Source organism: Scophthalmus maximus, chromosome 21 (assembly GCF_022379125.1).
Source record: "Scophthalmus maximus strain ysfricsl-2021 chromosome 21, ASM2237912v1, whole genome shotgun sequence".
Taxonomy (NCBI): Eukaryota; Metazoa; Chordata; class Actinopteri; order Pleuronectiformes; family Scophthalmidae; genus Scophthalmus; species Scophthalmus maximus.
Genome location: NC_061535.1, coordinates 15,162,501 through 15,183,280, shown reverse-complemented (window position 1 = coordinate 15,183,280; position 20,780 = coordinate 15,162,501). Strand labels below are relative to the sequence as shown.

The 20,780-nt window shown below is 46.4% G+C and overlaps 3 protein-coding genes and 1 pseudogene across 10 annotated transcripts in view; 2 read left to right on the top strand and 2 right to left on the bottom strand.

Moving 5' to 3' along the window:
- The window catches only part of LOC118290937 (aspartyl/asparaginyl beta-hydroxylase), a 35,496-nt gene extending 34,498 nt beyond the window's left edge, over positions 1-998 (bottom strand). For 3 of the 6 annotated variants that reach the window (XM_035618712.2, XM_035618711.2, XM_035618713.2), the window contains exon 1: positions 790-997. Coding sequence is in view for 1 of the 6 variants with exons in the window: in XM_035618717.2 (XP_035474610.1) it covers positions 790-829 (40 nt within the window). In the remaining 5 variants the exon portion in view is untranslated. Of the gene's footprint in view, positions 1-789 lie in introns of all 6 variants that reach the window. The other 3 variants (XM_035618715.2, XM_035618710.2, XM_035618717.2) reach the window with 3 other exon arrangements.
- Positions 999-1,221: 223 nt separating this feature from the next.
- Positions 1,222-4,556, bottom strand: LOC118290943 (B-cell receptor CD22). Of its 2 annotated transcripts, XM_035618722.2 has the most exons (7): positions 4,189-4,552; positions 3,720-4,097; positions 3,202-3,501; positions 2,851-3,096; positions 2,450-2,528; positions 2,313-2,352; positions 1,222-2,180 (listed from the first exon to the last, which is right to left on the bottom strand). In XM_035618722.2, the coding sequence occupies exons 1-7, from the start codon at positions 4,229-4,231 to the stop codon at positions 1,962-1,964; spliced, it is 1,305 nt and encodes a 434-aa protein (XP_035474615.2). In that variant the 5' UTR covers positions 4,232-4,552; the 3' UTR covers positions 1,222-1,961. The 2 variants fall into 2 exon arrangements, with proteins under 2 accessions (XP_035474615.2, XP_035474616.2); XM_035618723.2 differs by lacking the exon at positions 2,313-2,352 and having other exon boundaries at positions 2,039-2,180; positions 4,189-4,556.
- A 3,229-nt stretch (positions 4,557-7,785) lies between these two features.
- On the top strand, positions 7,786-12,662 carry ssr1 (signal sequence receptor, alpha). 2 transcript variants are annotated; one of them, XM_035619180.2, is made up of 10 exons: positions 7,786-7,943; positions 9,243-9,370; positions 9,468-9,564; positions 9,670-9,773; positions 9,861-10,019; positions 10,189-10,265; positions 10,345-10,423; positions 10,984-11,077; positions 11,309-11,323; positions 12,100-12,662. In XM_035619180.2, exons 1-10 carry the CDS (start codon positions 7,874-7,876, stop codon positions 12,165-12,167), a joined length of 891 nt encoding a protein of 296 aa, XP_035475073.1. In that variant the 5' UTR covers positions 7,786-7,873; the 3' UTR covers positions 12,168-12,662. The 2 variants fall into 2 exon arrangements, with proteins under 2 accessions (XP_035475073.1, XP_035475074.1); XM_035619181.2 differs by lacking the exon at positions 11,309-11,323.
- Positions 12,663-13,005: 343 nt separating this feature from the next.
- Positions 13,006-20,780, top strand: part of LOC118291169 — an 8,337-nt pseudogene continuing 562 nt past the window's right edge.

The following is a 20,780-nucleotide window of genomic DNA, read 5'->3' as shown; positions in this document are numbered from 1 at the left end:
CAGAATTTCATTGTTGTGATTTGATCATGGTACAATATGAGAACACAGCTGACGTCACTGTGGAGCAGGCACCGACAGGTCAGTGACCCCAGGTCTGCCACAGACACACCGACACAACAACTCCCATGACATCTGTTGCTTATCAATCATTGTCTTATGATTATGGAATGAGATAAACACTTTTGTGTCACATGGATGGAGGAGAGGAGAGAGAGAAAACACACACACATCTGTCCCGGATGATAGCAGGCTATCACCTGTGGGTCGCTAGGTTAGCTTAGCATCATGTGCAGCCGGCTGGTGGAGATGGCCCGGCTGCACATGATGCTAAGCTAACCTAGCTTCGCATCAGGAGGAGCGTCCTTCGTCCTCAGCCCGATCGGATCGGTTCAGTCGGACACTTTGACCCCGCCACGGTTCGGGGTGTGTTTTCGGAATCGCCAGCAGCGAACTGGCTCAACACAGCCCCGTGACCGAGTCAAACCAGACTCCGTTCGCAATTCTGCCAGTTTAACGTCACATCACTCGGGAGTGACGAAAATCGGCTGCAACGACGCAAATCGGGACGCTGACGCGGACGTCGACCGTCTGCTCTTCGGTTCGGCCGCGGTCAAACACACGCACTACATTCACTTCGGTTTGTTTTTGAAGGGGTTTGGCTGCTGGTTAACAGCGCCGCCGCACGCCCAGCTGGACGCGCCGTCCTCGGCTGGCGGAGACCGTGGGAACCGCGGGGCGACCGGCTGCTGCAGCTGCAGTGTGTCGGCAGTGTTAGCCGAGGTGACTGACCTTTTCTCGGCTGGGTTTTCGGAGTCTTCCTCGGAGCCATTGTTGCCGTAAAGTCCCCCGACGCGGGTTCTGATGCGGCTGCGAACTAGAGAAGAGAACTCTCCAGCTGTGAACGCGTTCTGGTTCTGGTTCCGTTCCCCGTTGTCACTGATGGGAGTTAACCCCGAAAAATCACGACGTCCTCCTCCTCCTCCTCCTCCTCCTCTTCCTCCTCCGCTCTTGGAAACCAGCACAGCCAAAGTCCATAGCAACCGTGATGAACTCTGTATTCCGCCAACCAGTGCCGCGCGATCCCTAAAGTGGGCGGGACTAGAGGCGGGCACTAGCGATTTTGGACTAATCATATTCCCGCACAGCTCTTTTTGGAAAGGAGCAAAAACAAAAACGTGGCAGAAGAGGAGCGGGAGTCTTTAAACAAACAAACAAAAGATATATCATTTTAATAAACTTTATTGGTACAGCTACAGCCTTCAAACAGCATGAAAAATGCCAATGTCAATTAAAGGAAACAAGAGCCTCATTTATATATTAAATATAATACTATTGCAACATTAATCATACAAAATGCATAAGATGAAATAAATGTGAAGAATTTTGTGCTTTGTGAATATTTTGAAGAAGCTTATTTTTAGCACACTGCAATAAATAAAGGTAAGTTTTCGCTACATAACCACTGTTAGCATTGGAGTACGACTGACGACGTGGACTGTAAATGAAGATGAGATCATCATCTCTATCGCCCCCTAGTGTCTGGCTGCAGTACAGGTCATAAGCCCCGCCCCCTCCATGTCATGTGAGGTCGTTCTTATCACTGATGTTTGTTCACGTGTTCATGTTTCTGATCACTTTGCTTCTCATCAGTTGTTTGATGATATAAAAATGGGGATGAGACGTCACGATTGACAGCTGACACTGACTCGTGATTGGTCGAGAGTGTGTGTGTGGGCAGGGCCTCGACACGATCAATACTGCACAGACTCTAATCCCACACGACGCCACCGGCACAAGATATTATAGCTTCATGTTTGTTCAATTATAGGAAGAAGAGACGTGTCGTCATCTTTATATACAGTCAGTGATCGTCTTTGTGTACGGTCGCTGATCGTCTTTGTAGTGAAAACGTCCTTTTTCCAGCATATGAATTCTATCTTCGTCTTCACAAAAACTCATTTTCACTTCACTTGAGCGTAGAGGTCCTCGTCAGCAGCCTGAGTGGAGCTGTTTGCTCTGTGCGACACTTTGACCTGTGCGTACACCGTGTCGGGCTGCTGCTGCAGGTCCCGGGACGGCTCAGCTCCCACCTTGGAGAAGTTGATCTGACCGTACTGGATGTTTTCCTCTCCTGTTTTACTGGCGGACTCTTTGGCGGCCAGGTCTTGTCCCGTTAGACTCTAAAAGAAAAATAACAAAAAACAAGAACCCAAATCACAAAAACGTTGGGTGGATAAAACCAGGAGATTGATCAGCGTCTGCTCTGATACAGGTTTTACAGTCAGTCAGTGTCTCGTTGAGTGTTTTCCCACCTGAGTCTGTTGTGCTGTCGGACGTGTTGACCTCAAACGCCTGGTAAGTCACGAGAGAGACAATGTGCCAGTAAAGTGTCGAGACAGGTGGACACACGTCAGAATGTCAGTAACTGATTCTCGTCTGAGATACTCACCAAACTAAGACAACGGAGCAGACGACGAGGACGATCCCAACGATCCCTCCGAGGAGCACTTCCCATCGCAGAGGTTCTCCTGACGGGAAAAACCAGAGACCAGGATGAGACACGACAAGGAGACAAATCTCAACGATCCCCCAGTGATGGATGAACGAGATGTGTGTTGGAGGATATTTGTGTTTTTAATGTCACATCTCAAATCCTTGCCAATGTCGTATTTCTTTGTAAACCTATTTATTGTCACGCTGCCGTTCGGTGTGTTTGCCCGCGTCACAACCCTATGAACTGTGCGTAACTCTGGAGCTGATGCTTTGTCTGCTGTGACAATGCAGAAGCTCTTTAAAAGCTCATCCTCTACATGTACCGATGCAGCCACATGTGGAGTGGATTCACCAAACCTTTATCAGTCAGACGGATCTCTGCTGACTTCTCGCTGCCCAGGTCATTGGTGGCCTGACAGAAATAAACTCCTCCATCTGCGGCGCTGACGTTGTAAACGACTCCGGCCGACACGTTCGCGGCTCCGTCCGAGCTCTTCTTGAACCAGGCGAAGTGGCTGACGGGCGGGTTGGCTCTGCTGGAGCAGGTCAGGATCACCCGGCCACCGGCTGACGCCGAGGACGCCAGCGTGTCCTTGGGAGCGTCTGGGGAAGACAAGGTGTCAGGGAGAAGAGGAGCACCAGGCCCCGGAATGAAGAACATCTCGTGACTGTACTTCCTGATCCAATAGCAGACTGTGGTCGACTTACATGAAACACTGAGAGTCAGTACAGCTGGAGCCGCCTCGACCGTGCCCCCGCTCACAGGATAACTGGCCGAGCAGGTGATGTTGTATCCGTCATGTTCGTCTGACAGAGTGATGATCTGCCGGAGTTTAGTCGTAAAGGTTCCGTCAGAGTTTTCCTCTAATCGAGGGCCTCGTGGGTCGAGCCAGGTGAGTTTGGGAGGCGAGTGTGGACAGGGAGTGGGAGCCGAGCAGGTTAGAGTCAGAGACTCCTGTTCCTTCAGATCGCCACCGGACTTTTCAATGCTGGGGCTCGGAGCAGAATCTGAGGAGTGAACGAACACACAGAAAGTCACAGTTTGTAAAACTGAAATCAAATAAAACTTCCTCTTGGGACAATTATGTTTTCATCTGATGACAAATGTGAGGGGAAAGTTTTACAAGTGATGTGTCAGTATGGAGCGATGAGCAAACCTGTTGTTATCTCAAAGTTCTCTTCTGACCTCTGACCTCTGTTTTCTCGTGGTACAAACTCTCTCTTACCTTTGACGTTTATTTGAAGAGGATCACAAGCAGCCGTTGCTTTGAAAGCTTCGCTCTCGATTCTGAAGAAGTAACTGTCCGAGTGGCTCCTGGTTAAATTGTAAATGACAGTGGTGCAGTTCTTCTCCCTCAGTTCTCCAGTGATCTCCAGTTGATAGGTGTTGACTGGACTGCTGCCGTTGAAGATCACGTTGTTTGGAAATGATGCAAATCTGGAGTCTTTTTTAATCCACACGCCGAAGGTTCCTGCCTTGAACTCTAGTGTTTCTGCAGAAGTGAAGCTACACGGGATCCGCAGACAGGATCCACTCAGCGCCTCCATCGACCGCGGAGCATGAACATTGATATGACCTTTATTAGGACAAGTAACCGCAGCACCTGTCGAACAGAGTGAGGAGAAACCTCGAGTGAAGAACATCTCTCAGCTCAGATTGAGTTATTTAGTTAATTTGAGAGACCATCATCTCACCTGAAACAAAGAGGAGACTCAGAAACACGCTGACCATCTCCATGGCCTCATGGGGAAAAACACAACCTCTTCTCCGGTTCGACCAGCAGAACAATATCACTTTTCAGTTTTCAAAATAGGAAAGTCACAAAACTTACTTCCCCATCTCGGCTCCTCACAGGAACTTGCCTAACACAAGCTGATTTTCATGACCACATCATGAGTGTGGTAATAAAGTCTGTCTCCGCACACGGAACAATAACCAAAATTAAAAATCAAGTTGAAGAACTACGAAATAAAACAAGTCTTAACTTTTTCCTCACCAGATGTGTTTAAAAAATAAAAGAAAGAAGGAAAGAAAAATACACATGGAACCGAGTTGTTTCAATCTGAGGACAGAAAAAGACAAGCTGCTTTTGAAGACAAGCTGCACATCACGTGACAAACAGAGTTCTGAGCTCAGATGTGACGACAGCCGAGTCGCTCTCACAGACGAGCGCAGCTCATGTCATGGAGATGAGATCAGGCGCCAACTGGACGCCAACATCTCAGGTTGTTATTGATGTTGATAACAAGAGTCCATGTTCCATCAGACAGACAGACAGACAGACAGACAGATCCATGTTCCATCAGACAGACAGACAGACAGACAGACAGATCCATGTTCCATCAGACAGACAGACAGACAGACAGACAGATCCATGTTCCATCAGACAGACAGACAGACAGACAGACAGACAGATCCATGTTCCATCAGACAGACAGACAGACAGACAGACAGATCCATGTTCCATCAGGCAGACAGACAGACAGACAGATAAACAGACAGACAGACAGACAGGCAGACAGACAGGCAGACAGGTCCATGTTCCATCAGGCAGACAGATAAACAGACAGACAGAAGAACAGGCAGACAGACAGATAAACAGACAGACAGACAGACAGACAGACAGGCAGACAGGTCCATGTTCAATCAGACAGACAGACAGACAGACAGATCCATGTTCCATCAGGCAGACAGACAGACAGACAGATAAACAGACAGATAAACAGACAGACAGACAGGCAGACAGGCGGACAGGTCCATGTTCCATCAGACAGACAGACAGACAGATAAACAGACAGACAGAAGAACAGACAGACAGACAGATAAACAGACAGACAGACAGACAGACAGGCAGACAGGTCCATGTTCCATCAGGCAGACAGACAGACAGACAGATAAACAGACAGACAGACAGACAGACAGACAGACAGGCAGACAGACAGATAAACAGACAGACAGACAGGCAGACAGGTCCATGTTCCATCAGGCAGACAGACAGACAGACAGACAGACAGATAAACAGACAGACAGACAGACAGACAGGCAGACAGACAGATAAACCGACAGACAGACAGACAGGCAGACAGGTCCATGTTCCATCAGACAGACAGACAGACAGACAGATAAACAGACAGACAGAAGAACAGACAGACAGACAGATAAACAGACAGACAGACAGACAGGCAGACAGGTCCATGTTCCATCAGGCAGACAGACAGACAGACAGACAGGCTGACTGTCTTCCTTGGTGGATGTAACAATTACAAGGTTGAAGGATCTTAAAAACCAAAGGAAGAATCTGGTGCCGTGTCTCAGTTCAACATGAGATCAATTATTGAAGATGTTTATTTTAATTTATTTTTTAACTTTTATGTCGACGGAGAAACACACAGGAAACAAACTTTCACATCAGGGATGAGGTCGACGTTAAAGAAAATGACACAAACGGGACGATGAGAAATAAGTATAGAAGCAATGAGACAGTATCTGTTTTTCCATTTATAGTGAACAAGACACCTTCCTCTTGGTGACACACACACATACACACACAATGTATCTCACAGCAAAAGAGCATTCATTTATTCGTGAGACACCAGATTAGTGAACACCAGTGTTCTGCTTTAGGGGCTTGATGAAATCCTGTGGCAGTATTTCTACAACGTTCCCCGACCGACACGACTGAAGACATTTGTCTTCCCAGAACGATGTGGAAACAGTTCAGACAGATATTCTCTCTCCTGGTTCAGGGCCTCAGCTGACATCACAGTCTGACGGCTCTCGTGCTGCTGAAGGAGTCACAGTCTGCGAAGCCATCGTTTTATTATCAAAAATGAGATGATTTGAAATGCAAAAGATGCTTTTGTTGTGAAAAAAATATTGTCCTGTGGTATTAATGTGTGTGTGCATTAGTTCTCTAACCAGATCAGTGTGATATTGTCTGTTTGTGGTCGGCACACACACATGTTCATGTAGATCACTGACAGGAAACAGCAAGTCTACAAAATTATATCTTTATGTTTAGACTCCAGCGTCATATGCTACATTTGTCGATATATAAAGGTACAGTGTAATAATAATTATATTCAAATAAAACATGACTCATTTTTGTCCTCACGCTTTGAGCTGAGAGCAGAGGACCGGTTGCTTCAAGTGTCCATAGTTTGTGTTCATGGAATTTAATCCCAAACACAAATCAGAAGGTCCCTGAGTAGAGCTCAGACCTCACAAAGGCCCAACAGTCTCCTCTGTGAACACACATAGTTAAATCCACCGGATCTCAGAGAACCAGTCACCTCAATATGTCAGAGATCCACATGAATTACTGAAGAAAGTGTTTTTCATTCATTTTCTGAATCCGCCCCTTTTAACGCATCCACGTCAACATTTAATGGATTCTGTCTTGGTCCCTGTCAAACTTTGTGGCAGACAGTTGTGTAGTTTTTCCATAATCCTCCTGACAAACAAAAGGATTTGGTGATGAGACAGACAGTCAGACAGACAGACACACAGTCGGACAGACAGACAGAGAGAGAGACAGACAGACAGACAGACAGACAGACAGACAGGCAGACAAACAGACAGCAAGAGAGACAGACAGGCAGACAGACAGACGGGCAGACAAACAGACAGAAAGAGAGACAGACAGGCAGACAGACAGGCAGACATACAGAGAGACAGACAGAAAGACAGACATACAGACAGAAAGACAGATTGACAGACAGACAGAGAGACAGACAGAGAGAGAGAGACACACACACACACACACACACACACACACACACAGACAGTCCGTCAGACAGACACAGAGAGACAGACAGACAGAGAGAGAGAGAGACAGACAGACAGAGAGAGACAGACAGACAGACAGACAGAGAGAGAGAGAGAGAGACAGACAGACAGACAGACAGACAGAGAGAGAGACAGACAGACAGACAGACAGAGAGAGAGACAGACAGACAGAGAGAGAGAGACAACATTGGAAAGAAGAAACTAAAAGCCAGAGTAGATTAGAATGTTATCTGGCCCTAAAATGAGATTATAAATTAGCAGAATATCTCTCTGCTGTCAGAGATAGAAAGCAGAGACAGATCCTGACCAGGTCCGCGCTCAGCGACACAAACTGGCCATCGAAACAGCAAGACACAAAAAAACATGGCAACCAAAAGAAAACAGGACATGTGGTCATTGTTCCACAGGTGAGGGTGAACACTCTCTCCTACACTGTACAACATTCTGTGAAACAACGCATGTCGGCGGACCGACTTCGCCGTAACACATTTCCGGTCCGCGTCTTTAGGCGCATGCGCGACATGAAAGGTAGCGGAAGTAGCACAGCGGCGCTCACAGCCTGAATGAGAACGAGCTGACTTTCACTTCAACATGATGACGTTTGTGCCCAAGCTGCTGCTGCTGTTGCTGCTGGCCTTCCCCGCGACTCTGCTCGTCAAAGGTAAAACGAAACCCGAACACACTCGGTGGTTCAGCTGCTTTACGGCGACGAGGAGGAGCAAGAAAGAAAAGCTGTTTTAAATGCTAGTGCTAGCAGCTAACTAGCCTCTGTGGGGCAACAGAAAGGCCGCGCTCCGTTTGACATGTGCCGGCTGAAAGTACGTGGCTGTAAAATGATTCATAATTCCTGGTGAATTCATCCATCGTCATCTTTTTGAAGTGTTTATTTCATGCGAGTGATTCAAATCGTTCCACGTCGTTGCGTGTCAGCTGCGTGGGTTCGGGTGGTCCGCCGCTAACACTGACGTGTCCTTACTGCCCGCCGGCTAGCTGTTAGCCGAGAAGCTAATTCAAGCTGCTAACAGTCTCTCTCTCTCTCTGGACACAACAAGTTACACGTCCTTTTCCTGAAGCTCGAACCTACTGTCTGGTTTATTATATGTTACATATGACACCGACAGTGATACATGAACACTTGATCAGTTGCAACGAACTGTAGAATGTCCCTCTGGTGGAGGCTGCTTCACGCAGCAGGTGCACACGTCTCTGTCGGACTGTACGATTCATTATTTATATGAATCTTCTTCGAGTTTACACTTTAAGCCGAAGAAATCTTATATATATATATCCATATATTTGGTTGTATTTGTGTTTTCTTTATATTTATAGTTATTTATGATCAAGTTTATGGTTAAACTCAAATATCAAGCCTCCGTTACATTTTTGTCATATAGGTTTTATAACATGTGAGGAATTTTTTTAAATATGTGTATATGTATATATATATGTGTATATGTATATATGTGTATGTATATGTATGTATGTATATATAGAAATATAGGCCTATATATACACACATATGTATGTATATACATATATATCTATATAGATATATAGGCCTATATATATGTATATATGTATATATCTAAATATGTAGATATATAGGCCGACGTATCGAATATCTTTTACTCCCTAATATCGGCATCGGCCGCGAAAGATCCAAATCAGTTGAACTCTGCTCTTATGTATGAAGACAGTTCTGTGTTTCCCATGACGCGGAGGAAGGAGGCGGCTGTGATAAGTGTCCTCACTTCCTCTCATCCTCAACCTTTGAACTTTAATGTCAAATAAACATTTAGACTCCAAGAGTCCAACGCCCAGCGTCCCTTTTAATGTGGAAAGATGTTGAAACTCAGGCGGTAAATAGTTTTTAGAGAGCTTTCCAAAACAAAACCGAGTTCATGAGGCGTCACGCCGAGCGTCACTAAAGAGAGACTGTGTTGTTGTTGTGACCCCTCAGGGCCGGCGGTGAGCGCCCAGGACCTGACGGAGGATGAGGAGGCCGAGGCCGTGGAGGAAGATGTGGTGGACGACGTGACGGACGAGGACGACGAGGCCGAAGTGGAGGACGATGAAAATGCGGAATTGGTGAGTGTTGCAGTTCTGTGTAACGCACACAAAATACTGAAGTCGAAGCTGAAATTGACACCTGGGGAAACGTTAACATGCATGTGTGTCTGTGTAGACAGAGGAAAAAGAAGAGGAAGAGGAAGACGCGTTGGTTGGAGAGGTGAAGGCGTCTCCCAACGCTGACACCACCATCCTGTTCGTCAAAGGAGAAGGTACCGGCGCGTTGTCCGTCTGCGACTTAGAGTATTTGTAGGTTTTTATTTGCGCAGCAGCAGAATGAACTCTTCCCCCACTTTTGTCTGATCCTCTCCTCCCAGACTTCCCAGCCAACGACATCGTCAAGTTCCTGCTGGGCTTCACCAACAAGGGCTCTGAGAACTTTGTCGTGGAGTCTCTGGACGCGTCTTTCCGTTACCCACAGGTACACAAACCTCCACAGAAGCACCACGTGGTCCGTGGGTTTTCATTCTCTAACGCCCCTCTCTCTCTCTCTGCTCGTCCCGCTCAGGATTACCAGTTCTACATCCAGAACTTCACCGCCCTCCAGCTCGGCATCGTGGTTCCTCCCAGCAAACAGGCCACCTTCGAGTACTCCTTCATCCCCGCGGAACCGATGGGAGGGCGGCCGTTCGGACTCGTCATCAACCTCAACTACAAAGACGGCAGTGTAAGGACGTCGGGCTCTTTCGGCCGTTGTCACAGATCAAGGCTGCTGCCAGTGTCCAGATGTTTGACCTTTGCTTTTACCTTCCTCCTTCCGTCCTCTGTTGTTGTTGATTTCTTTCTCTTCACCTTCATTTCTTTCTTTCTCGTGGTCTTTGTCTTCCTCTCTGCAGGGAAACGTTTTCCAGGACGCAGTGTTCAACCAGACGGTCACCGTCATAGAGAGAGAAGACGGACTGGACGGAGAGACGTAAGCGTGATGCTGACGATTTTTGCGTTTCTTCCTTTTCGTTCTTTTTCCCTCACCCTGTTCTCCCCCCCCCCGCCAGGATCTTCATGTACGTCTTCCTGTCTGGCCTCGGGCTGCTGGTCGTCGTCGGCCTTCACCAGCTACTGGAGTCCAGAAAGGTTTATTATGTTTATGATTTTATATCTCTGGGGGGGATGTCAGGTTTAACATGCAGGTTATTGTTTTTGAAATTTGAAATGATTACTAAAATAATCAGTTAAATTTAATATATTACATTTTGGTCATTTGGATTAATTGTTACATTTCTTTTTACATTATTCTTACATTTTTTTAAAGAAACTAATCAATTCGAACTTTTATTAGATTTTTCTCAAGATAAAAAACCTGCACCCTCATTTATGAACACAGACAAATAACAACAGTTATTAGAAGCTCTCGGTGTTCATAACTGTCATGATGTGCTGATCCACCACAAACATCAAGAGAAGCTCGACGACTTGGAAACGTCGCAGGGGAGTCGACTTGGCACCGGTAGCAAAAAGTATAAACACTGAATTAACGTGTGTGTGTGTGTGTGTGTGTGTGTGTGTGTGTGTGTGTGTGTGTGTGTGTGTGTGTGTGTGTGTGTGTGTGTGTGTGTGTGTGTGTGTGTGTGTGTGTGTGTGTGTGTGTGTGTGTGTGTGTGTGTGTGTGTGTGTGTGTGTGTGTGTGTGTGTAGCGGCGGCGTCCAGCTGCGAAGGTGGAAATGGGAACTTCGAGCCACAACGACGTGGATCTGAGCTGGATCCCCCAGGAAACACTCAACCAGATCAGTACGTTCACTTCCTGTCCCGCTCACGCCACCGGCCGCACGTTCTCGTCACTCGATAAGCGGTTGTCACTGGACACCTTCACGTCGTCACCATGCTGCCTCGCCTGTTTCTGAATCAACTGTAACCTTGTGCTTTGGGATCACCACTCACCTTCTCTCTCTCTCTCTCTCTCTCTCTCTCTCTTTTTCCCTCCTCTTCCTTCCTCGCTGTCACGCTTTGCTGCGTCTTCAGTGCAGAGTCGCAGAGGTGAGGTCCGCTTCACGCCCTGTGTGTGGTGTGTGTGCGCGTGTCTGTGTGTGTGTGTCCGCTCCTGACTGGTAGAGCAGTTGAGTTCATCCCTCCTCCACCACCACCACCACCACCAACAACAACAGTCCTTCCATTCAAGCTGCACTGAATCTCACACACTCATTAGAATCAGTCACTGAACACTGGAGTACTGATCCGACACCAGCGCATCAATGACTTATATAAAGTGCTTTATCAGCTGTTTGTCACAAAGCAATGATCACTGTTGTCTGACAAGCAGAAACACGCAGAGAACGAAGGTCACAGAAGTTTGATAGTCAGAATTGTGAAAGATCACAAATGAACAAATGTAGGATTGAACGACAGCCGTTTCCTGTAAACAGCTGTCAACGTGCAGCCGCAGCTTTTTCTTTACAGTAACAGTGTAAATATAAAAGCGTGAAATGTTAGACATGTTCTGTGGTTCTCTGGTTGACGCTTCACTACCTGAAGTCACTTCTTCTTCTTCATTGCTCTTTTAAAAGTTTTAAAGCAACGAAGAAGAAGAAGTGACTTCCTGTCGCGTAGCGTCAACCAGAGAACCACAGAACAATGTCAGTAATTTGTAGACATTCTTCCTGTTTACACCACGTGACCAGTGAACGCTGATGGTCACATGACGCGAATCGGCTCTCGGGGTCTTTTCATCACGCCTGGTGGATTTAACGTCTGCGTTTTGAATGTGAAATACAATCTGTCGGCTCACATCCGGTGATTTTTCCTTCGTCCCCCAGACAAAGCATCTCCAAGACGATCTCCTCGCAAAAGGAACCAGAAGCGCTCAGTCGGCTCGGACGAGTGACGAGCGCCTGATACCGCGGCGACTGAACACCACCCGCCCGTCTGTGGTGGTGGAGGAGGAGGAGGAGGAGGAGGAGGAGGAAGCGACACGTTGAGTGCACTCTACCTTCCCTACGGAGAAACTTTGACCAGTGCCAAGCACAGCGATGGCTCTCTACGTTCAGCTTAAAAACTACACACACACACACACACGCACACGCACACGCACACAGACACACAGACACACACACACACACTGCCCTGTTGGTTTCATGTGTTTCTGTCACACGAGGGAGAGAAGTGGAAACAGGTTTGTTGTGTTTCTAAGACACGAGGACATTTTTTCTAAAACGTCGTTGAGAACAAACTGCTGATATTTTCCTCGTGAGACGATTTTCATTGTTTTGTTTTTTTGTTTAATTTGTTGTTGTTGTTGTTGTTGTTTTTAAAGTATTTTCTCAGCTTGGTGTCGGGTTTGAAACACTCGGTGGATAAATCAAATCTGGGGATAAATTAATCTCCCGCAGTCTTTTGTCATTTTTCAAGAAGAAATGTCGGATCGCGACTCGTCTGTTGAACCGTTTCACCGTCTTCGACCTCCGATCAGCTGATTAACGTCCGTAGCGGATGAGTGTTGACGCAGTCTGTGTGAACATTTATTCCGTCGCCCCAGACTCTAACCCTCATCCCACAGATTCACACGTCACAGACGCTCGCTGTGAAAACGTCCCGCCGCAGTCGACGTCTCCAACCCGCAGGTGACTCGAGGAGACAAGCGTTTGTGTCTTTGATTTGGGGAAGAAGCATGGCAACGAAAACATGTTCGCTTTTGGAGAATGAAACTGAAATAAACACAGAAGCTTCCTGAAAGTGCGTGCATCAAGCGTTTAAGGGATTTTGTCACATTTAGGAATGAAACAACAGTTATGAATTCATTGATTATTGAAATGTGGTTTTCTTTAGTCCGACAGTTGACGCTGGTCTCGTGAAGCCTCCGATCTGTGGATGTGACGAGTTGCAATCCAATGTTTTTCTTATCCACAATGACATGATCCAGATGACTCGTCACGGTTTTTCAAAGCAGCGCTGGATTGGTTCACCTGATCCAGATTTGTTCACTGTGACTCGCATCACACAGAGGACTATAACAGGTAGAAGCCAGCAGATTAAAAAAAGAAAACATTCCTTTCCATTTAAATGTCTTTTCAACAGTCAGAGACTCGTCTGACCCACAACCAATAAAATAAACATGGATGTATTATGTACATTAGGGTTGGAACGAGAACATTCGGTAGCTGTAGTTGAGGGAGTGATTTGTTTCTTTGTATGAGCCACTGGGTGATTTATACAAATATATGTATATTTTATACATATATATGTATATTTTTTATATATATGCATATATACTGTATATATGCATATGTGTGTATTTTATACATATATATGTATATTATATACATATATATGTATATTATATATATGCATATATACTGTATATATTCATGTGTGTATTGGTGCAATGTATGTGTTCGACCACTAGGGGGCATCGCTGCAGTCGAGTCGTACGGTAAAGCTCAGTGCGGATGTGACGTCAGAGCGCCTTGTCGCGTGATGTTTGATATTTGATCTGTGTGATGATGACGGTCTATGGTGACTGATATTGAAACTCATCTGATGACGTGTTGTCGCTGCTGCTGCGCGCGCAGCCGAGGTCATACGTTGAAACTTGATATGTTGTGGATTTTAAATGTCAATTCACCGTTTTCACGCCGATTTGATCCATAAAGAGAAAATCTCCTAAGTGACTGAACATTGAACACGATGACGTGATTGTTAAATACTAATCTTTTGTCAGAAACGTCAGAACATCTGGAGTCTTTATAAAAACTGCAGCGTTTTCTGGGTCAGAACAACTCGATGGAAGATCATGAACATATGTTTGAATTAAAGATAAGATCGATTGAAGAAGTGTCAACTGTAAAATAAACTGAACACACAGAGAGAGAGAGAGAGAGAGACACACACAGAGAGAGAGACACACACACACACACACAGAGAGAGAGACACACACACAGAGACACACGGTGGGAGGAGCAGATGAAATCGAAAGTGTTCAGAGAGTCAGTCTCACCTGAGCAGAACAGGTGGAAACCAGGAAACTACCGAAGGTGAGTTCATATTGTTTGACTTGAGTTTTTCTCTCATTCATTAATAATATATATGACATCTACCGACATGAGTCGAGTGTGGAGAAGCTGTTCTCCGACCAGTTGGTGATGCAGGTGAGGCCCGTGCACAAAGAGCCAGGGGCCCGAGAGAGGCACCATGTTTTATTAATCATTGTTACAGTAAGAACATGATCAACACAAACACCACGTGACTGCGATTAGTTCAGTGTGTGTGTCTCTTTCTGTCTCTCTGTGTGTGTGTGTGTGTGTGTGGATCTTGGTCGGTCTGTTCACCCCCTCTCCCGACAAACACCATCACATCTGAATCACGCATGCGCGTCATTACGCATCATCCAACGTGTCGAGTTCGTCCTTTGAGTTGCAGCTGCAGACTGAGTTAAAGAAGGAGGAGATTGTTCTTGTGAACAGTTCTTTATTATAACGTGTTATTTATTTTTCTTATGATGTATTGTACATAACTTAATGTTTAATATATTGCATTAAAGTGTGATTAGTGTTGGGGGTGGGGGCAACTTTGGATGAATATAAAATATGTGTGGTTTTAGTTCGACACGTAAAGAAACGAGGAGCCTCGAACTCTGACTGAGTTTATCATAATGAGCTCGTGTGTCTCCAGTGTTGGAGCTTCACCTCTCAGACCAGAGAAGATGAGTGATCTGCAGGAAGACGAGGACAGAGCAGAGTCTCCAGTGTCCAGCTGTGTGTCAATGAAGAGTGACCGGTCCAGACGTCGTCCTCCAGACTTCAGTCGTGAACCTGGACCCTCACACTCAGAGTAAGAGACTGTGTCCACACCTCACGTTGTGTCTGGTTCAGTCAATCAACCTCCAACATGTCGATGTAGAAACTCTTCACAGTTTCCAGTCACAGAGGAAATGTTCACAATGGGAAGATGCTCATTACAAGTTCTGATGATGTGATTAACATATTTGATTTGTCCACAGACAAAGATCAGAGTCTCCAGTGTCCAGCTGTGTGTCCATGAAGAGTGACCGGTCCAGACGTCGTCCTCCAGACTTCAGTCGTGAACCTGGACCCTCACACTCAGAGTAAGAGACTGTTTCTACTGTGAACTGGTCTGAACATGATTCAGTGTTGAAATAGATTTCATATTTATCAGTCGCTGCCAAAGATCTTTACTCAGGATTTTTCTGAAGTCACAGTCACATTGTGTTTGTTCTTTATTGAAGCTGCTCAGAGGTTTTGTGCAGGAACATTGAAGAGAAGCATCACTGATGAAAAGTCTCCGTGTCCACAGAGAGAAGAGGAGTCATGTCTCTGAGGAGAAGCTGCCGTCCTGCTGTGCTTCTTGTCAGGACGTCCTGAAGGATCCAGTCTCCACCAGCTGTGGACACTGGCTCTGCAGACGCTGCATCACCTCATACTGGGACCAGTCGGGTTCACCAGGAGAGTCCTCCTGTCCCCAGTGTGGACAAAGATCCAGAACAGGACCTGGAGCTCAGACAGCAGGTCAGAGACGCTCTGTGCAGAGTGACACTGAACTTCTGTCTGATGGTTCATTTGTTCAATCATACAGCACTGACGTTTAATATGATCCAGTTCAGAATGTGTCTGATTGTTGAGCTTTAATCCAGCTGGCAGCTTTTCATGAGGCATCATTCAAACAACTTCACACTCCACAAGGTTCATGTGTTATTGCTGCACTTTCATCCAACTTACACTTACATGTTGTGTACGGTTCATACGGATGATTTATAGTTTGTGTTCATCCAAAATACCTTCACAGTCAACACTGCACTTCCTCTGGTCCTCAGACAAACACCCAAGTTTGAAGAAACAGAAAGACAAAGATTTCTCTGTTTATAGTTGGACGTATCTAATGAAAGTGATCATCAGAATCTCTGTCTTCCGTCTGACTCTGGTTCTTGTCTTTCAGCAGATGGTGGTCTGCAGCAGGTTCTAGATGAACATAAGATCAGTCTGAGGACGAGATGTGAACGTGTGACTGAAGGAAGTGATGACAGAGGAAGTGAAACCCTCCTCAACAGGATCTTCACTGAGCTCTACATCACAGAGGGACAGAGTGAAGAGGTCAATACCCAACATGAGGTGAGGCAGCTGGAGACGACTTCCAAGAAGAAGACCGTCCATGAAACTCCCATCAAGTGCCACGACATCTTTAAAGATGGACCCGACCAGCAGAGACGCATCAGAGTCGTCTTGACGAACGGCGTCGCTGGCGTTGGAAAAACCTTCTCGGTGCAGAAGTTCACTCTGGACTGGGCCAAGGGTTTGGAAAACCAAGACGTCAGTCTGCTGCTTCTGCTTTCGTTCAGGGAGCTGAACCTGATCAGAGACCAGCAGCACAGTCTTCTCACGCTGCTCCGTGTTTTCCATCCAACATTACAGAAGGTCACAGAGGAGAAGCTCGCTGTCTGTAGACTGTTGTTCATCTTTGACGGCCTGGATGAAAGCAGACGTTCTCTGGATTTCAACCACAGGGAGGTTGTGTCTGATGTCACACAGAGGTCATCAGTCAACGTGCTGCTGACGAACCTCATCCAGGGGAATCTGCTTCCCTCCGCTCTCGTCTGGATGACCTCCCGACCTGCGGCGGCCAATCAGATCCCTCCGACTTGTGTTGACAGGGTAACAGAAGTGCGAGGCTTCACCGACGCCCAGAAGGAGGAGTACTTCAGGAGAAGGTTCAGTGATGAAGAGCTGTCCAGCAGAATCATCTCACACGTGAAGACGTCCAGGAGCCTCCACATCATGTGTCAAATCCCAGTCTTCTGCTGGATCAGTGCTACAGTTCTGGAGCACATGTTGACCACAGACCAGAGAGAAGAGCTGCCCAAGACCCTGACTGACCTGTACTCACACTTCCTGCTGGTTCAGATACAGAGGAAGAAGAACAAGTATCATGAAGGACGTGAGACGAGGCCACAGGAGCTGACGGAGGCCGACAGGAAAGTTCTCCTGAAGCTGGGGAGGCTGGCGTTTGAACATCTGCAGACAGGAAACATCATGTTCTACCAAGAAGACCTGGAGCGCTGTGGTCTTGACGTCACAGAGGCCTCGGTGTACTCCGGAGTTTGTACTGAGATCTTCAGAAGAGAGTGTGTGATCTTCCAGAAAACCGTCTACTGCTTTGTTCATCTGAGCGTTCAGGAGTTCCTGGCTGCAGTCTACATGTTCCACTGTGTCACCAACAGAAAAACAGAAGTAGTCAACGACTTCCTGGGAAAAGATTATCTCGATGTCTTTCTGAAGGAAACCACGGAGAAATCCCTTCAAAGTCCAAATGGCCACCTGGATCTGTTTGTCCGCTTCCTTCACGGCCTCAGTCTGGAGTCCAACCAGAGACTCTTAAGAGGCCTGATGGGTCGGAGAGAGAACCATCCAACGACCATCCAGAGAGTCATCAACAACCTGAAGTAGATGAACAGTGATGCAATCTCTCCTGACAGAAGCATCAACATCTTCCACTGTCTGATGGAGATGAACGACCTCTCAGTACATCAGGAGATCCAAGAGTTCCTAAAGTCAGAGAACAGATCAGAGAAGGAACTCTCTGAGATCCACTGCTCTGCTCTGGCCTACATGCTGCAGATGTCAGAGGAAGTTCTGGATGAGTTGGACCTGAACAAGTACAACACATCACAGGAGGGACGATGGAGACTGATCCCAGCTGTGAGGAACTGCAGAAAGGCTCGGTGAGTCCAGACCAGTGATGGACGACGTGTCTCCACTTCCTCCCGCTGAACTAAACTGAAGACACAACATCTCAGATTCAGGCGTCGCCATCTTGTGCTGGTGACATCATTCTGAGTCAGAGTACCACAGTAGTGATTGGGGAGTGGAGCCGTGGGATCGAGGTCCTACTGATACACCTCTCGACCAATCACAAGCCAGTCTCAGCTGCCAGTTATGATGAGCCACCATGTTGTTATAGCATCTAATAACTAATTAAAACTACACATACGGGTTTATGACCTGTACTGCAGCAGCCACCAGGGGGCGACCCAGATCTTTTTGGAGCTGTCATGTCGTCCATCTTTATCCACAGTCATTGGTCCAGACGTGATCAGTGACATGAAGGATCAGTATCGATCAGTAGTTTAGTTCACTCAGTGTGAAATGATTTCTGATCTGACACCTCAGTGTGTTTCCAGCTGCTGGTGAGAACTACTGTTCATCAGAAAACTGCAGAATCAAACCTTTAGTGTCTCCACGAGTTTGAATAAAGACGTGTCCTCATGTATCAGAGTTGTGCAAATATGAGAGCACATCAGAGTCAATGTCCTGCTTTTCATTCATTCATCTCAGACTCAAGTAAAACAGATTCACATTAAAGTCTGATGAGGATTATTGATTCATGTCCAACACAATGAGATTGGATCAGATGAACCATGGATGTGTAGAACAGATAGTCAATACATCATGACTTGTTTTCTCATCATGTGCATCAAGTGTGTTTTCATCATAGATTGTCTGGTTTTATATTTTCTCTCTTCACAGATTTATTCGCTGTCGACTCTCAGAGATTCACTGTGAAGTCGTGGCCTCAGCCCTGAAGTCCGACCCCTCCCACCTGACAGAACTGGACCTGACCCACAACGACCTTCAGGATTCAGCAGTGAAGGTTCTGTCTGCTGGACTGGAGAGTCCACATTGTCGACTGGAGACTCTGAGGTCAGTTCACTGACTGGATCTGTTGGGTTTGTTTTGGACACAAACATGTTCAATGTTAAAGTTTCAGTTCTGCTGAGACCAGTCGTAGTGTTTGTGATCCAGAGTCGTGGAGACACTGAGATATTTCTCAGGTTTCTGGTGATGCTGCTCATCTGAACATGACAAACGCTGTGTCTCTCCTCAACAAACACATATAGTTCAGAGCTCGTGTCACAGAGGTGATGGATCTGACAGTTCTGTTGTTCAAAGGGTCCAGTTGAGTTTCTCTTGAAACAGATGTATGAACCTGTTGGTCTGTTCTCATGGATGCACGTGGTCATTGTATTTGTGATGAAGGGACCAATCAGCAGACGAGCTCGACAGTGGCTCAGATCAACTAAACACAGGAAGTGAATGAAAGACACAATCAGGGATTTGTTGGCTGAGGAACCAGATTGAATGGACTCGACCATCAGGACCCGTCTCTACTTTGAACATGTTTTAATCCCACAGACCTTCAGGGAGAAGAAGGTCGTGTGACACATGAGAGAAGGAACATCTCTGATTTGATATTAATCTTCTCGTTACAGTTTGGACTGAGGTCAGCAGCAGGTCATGAGTCTGTTTGACATGAACAGGTGTATGAATGTTGTGTTGACATGATGATGATCCACAAGAACAGACGCACAAAGACTCATTGATCAGGATCATCAATAATTTGATTCTTTGTTTTATTCTTTATCAAGGTTGAGTGACTGCAGGTTGTCAGAGATCAGCTGTTCTTCTCTGGCCTCAGCTCTGAAGTCCAACTCCTCCCACCTGACAGAACTGGACCTGAGCCTCAACAAGCTGCAGGATTCAGGAGTGAAGGAGCTGTGTGGTTTTCTGGAGAGTCCAGACTGTCGACTGGAGACTCTGGGGTCAGACACCATGTTCACATTTTCTTCTTCATAGTTATAATAGTAATAATCCTGATGAACTTTATTCATATAGCAGCGTTCACAGCAAAGTGAGGCTGCTGTCAGACCTGGTCCTGATCTTCTCTGGAGGGTCTGTATGTGACAACACTAATGTCCACAGATGTTGCTCCGGACATGTTCAGGAACTTCTCCTGTCGGTCCTCTGGTCACATTTCCAGAGAATGTGTGAGTGAGTCCATGTGAGAATCCAGCAGGAAAATCTGTGGAGGCTTCACAGCGAGTGTGAACAGTGGAGTCATGGTCATGTCCTGCCTCCTGCTGCTCTACACAGACGCCACAGAACCTTCTGTCCTGAACCTGTTGGACTCAACAATCTCCTGCTGTTTGTCACATGTGAACCACAAACTCTGGAAAACATCTGGATGCATTTCTGTGGTGGTTCTCCAGAGGTCCTGTCTGGAAACATCTTCAGAAAGAGTTGCACCAGGCAGGTTGTTCCAGAGAGGGGGGGCCTGGAGGGACAAGGCCCGGTCCCCCTCGGCCCTCAGCTGGGACTGTGGAATATGGTCCACTGACTGTGGACGAGCAACGTGGAGACAAAGACAAATCTCATCTCATGGTTTTCACGTTTCAATATTTTGTTCATGTCATGTTATCAGACCATGAAACAAACTTTCAGTGTCTGTGAGTTGGATCATGAAAGTTCATCTGACACTGAAACACTTGAGTCTTTAGTGTTGAAGGTGTTTGGAGTTTCACTTTTCTAAACGTCCATGTTCTCAACTTCCTTCATGTTGAACAGACGATGAAACACTGAACGGTTTCAAGCAGAAACTTTGTTTTCTAAAGTCTCATGTTTTGTTCTTTATCCAGGTTGATGAGCTGCAGTTT

Bases quoted from the DNA above. Each gene is read 5' to 3' on its own strand.
- LOC118290943 (XM_035618722.2), bottom strand. From the start codon at position 4,231: ATGGAGATGGTCAGCGTGTTTCTGAGTCTCCTCTTTGTTTCAG. The intron at 3,097-3,201 runs GTAAGTCGACCA...TGTCTTCCCCAG, and splicing joins ACTGACTCTCAGTGTTTCAT to ACGCTCCCAAGGACACGCTG. The intron at 2,529-2,850 runs GTTTGGTGAATC...TTTTCCCGTCAG, and splicing joins GATCCGTCTGACTGATAAAG to GAGAACCTCTGCGATGGGAA.
- ssr1 (XM_035619180.2), top strand. From the start codon at position 7,874: ATGATGACGTTTGTGCCCAAGCTGCTGCTGCTGTTGCTGCTGGCCTTC. The intron at 9,371-9,467 runs GTGAGTGTTGCA...GTGTCTGTGTAG, and splicing joins ACGATGAAAATGCGGAATTG to ACAGAGGAAAAAGAAGAGGA. The intron at 10,266-10,344 runs GTAAGCGTGATG...CCCCCCCGCCAG, and splicing joins GACGGACTGGACGGAGAGAC to GATCTTCATGTACGTCTTCC.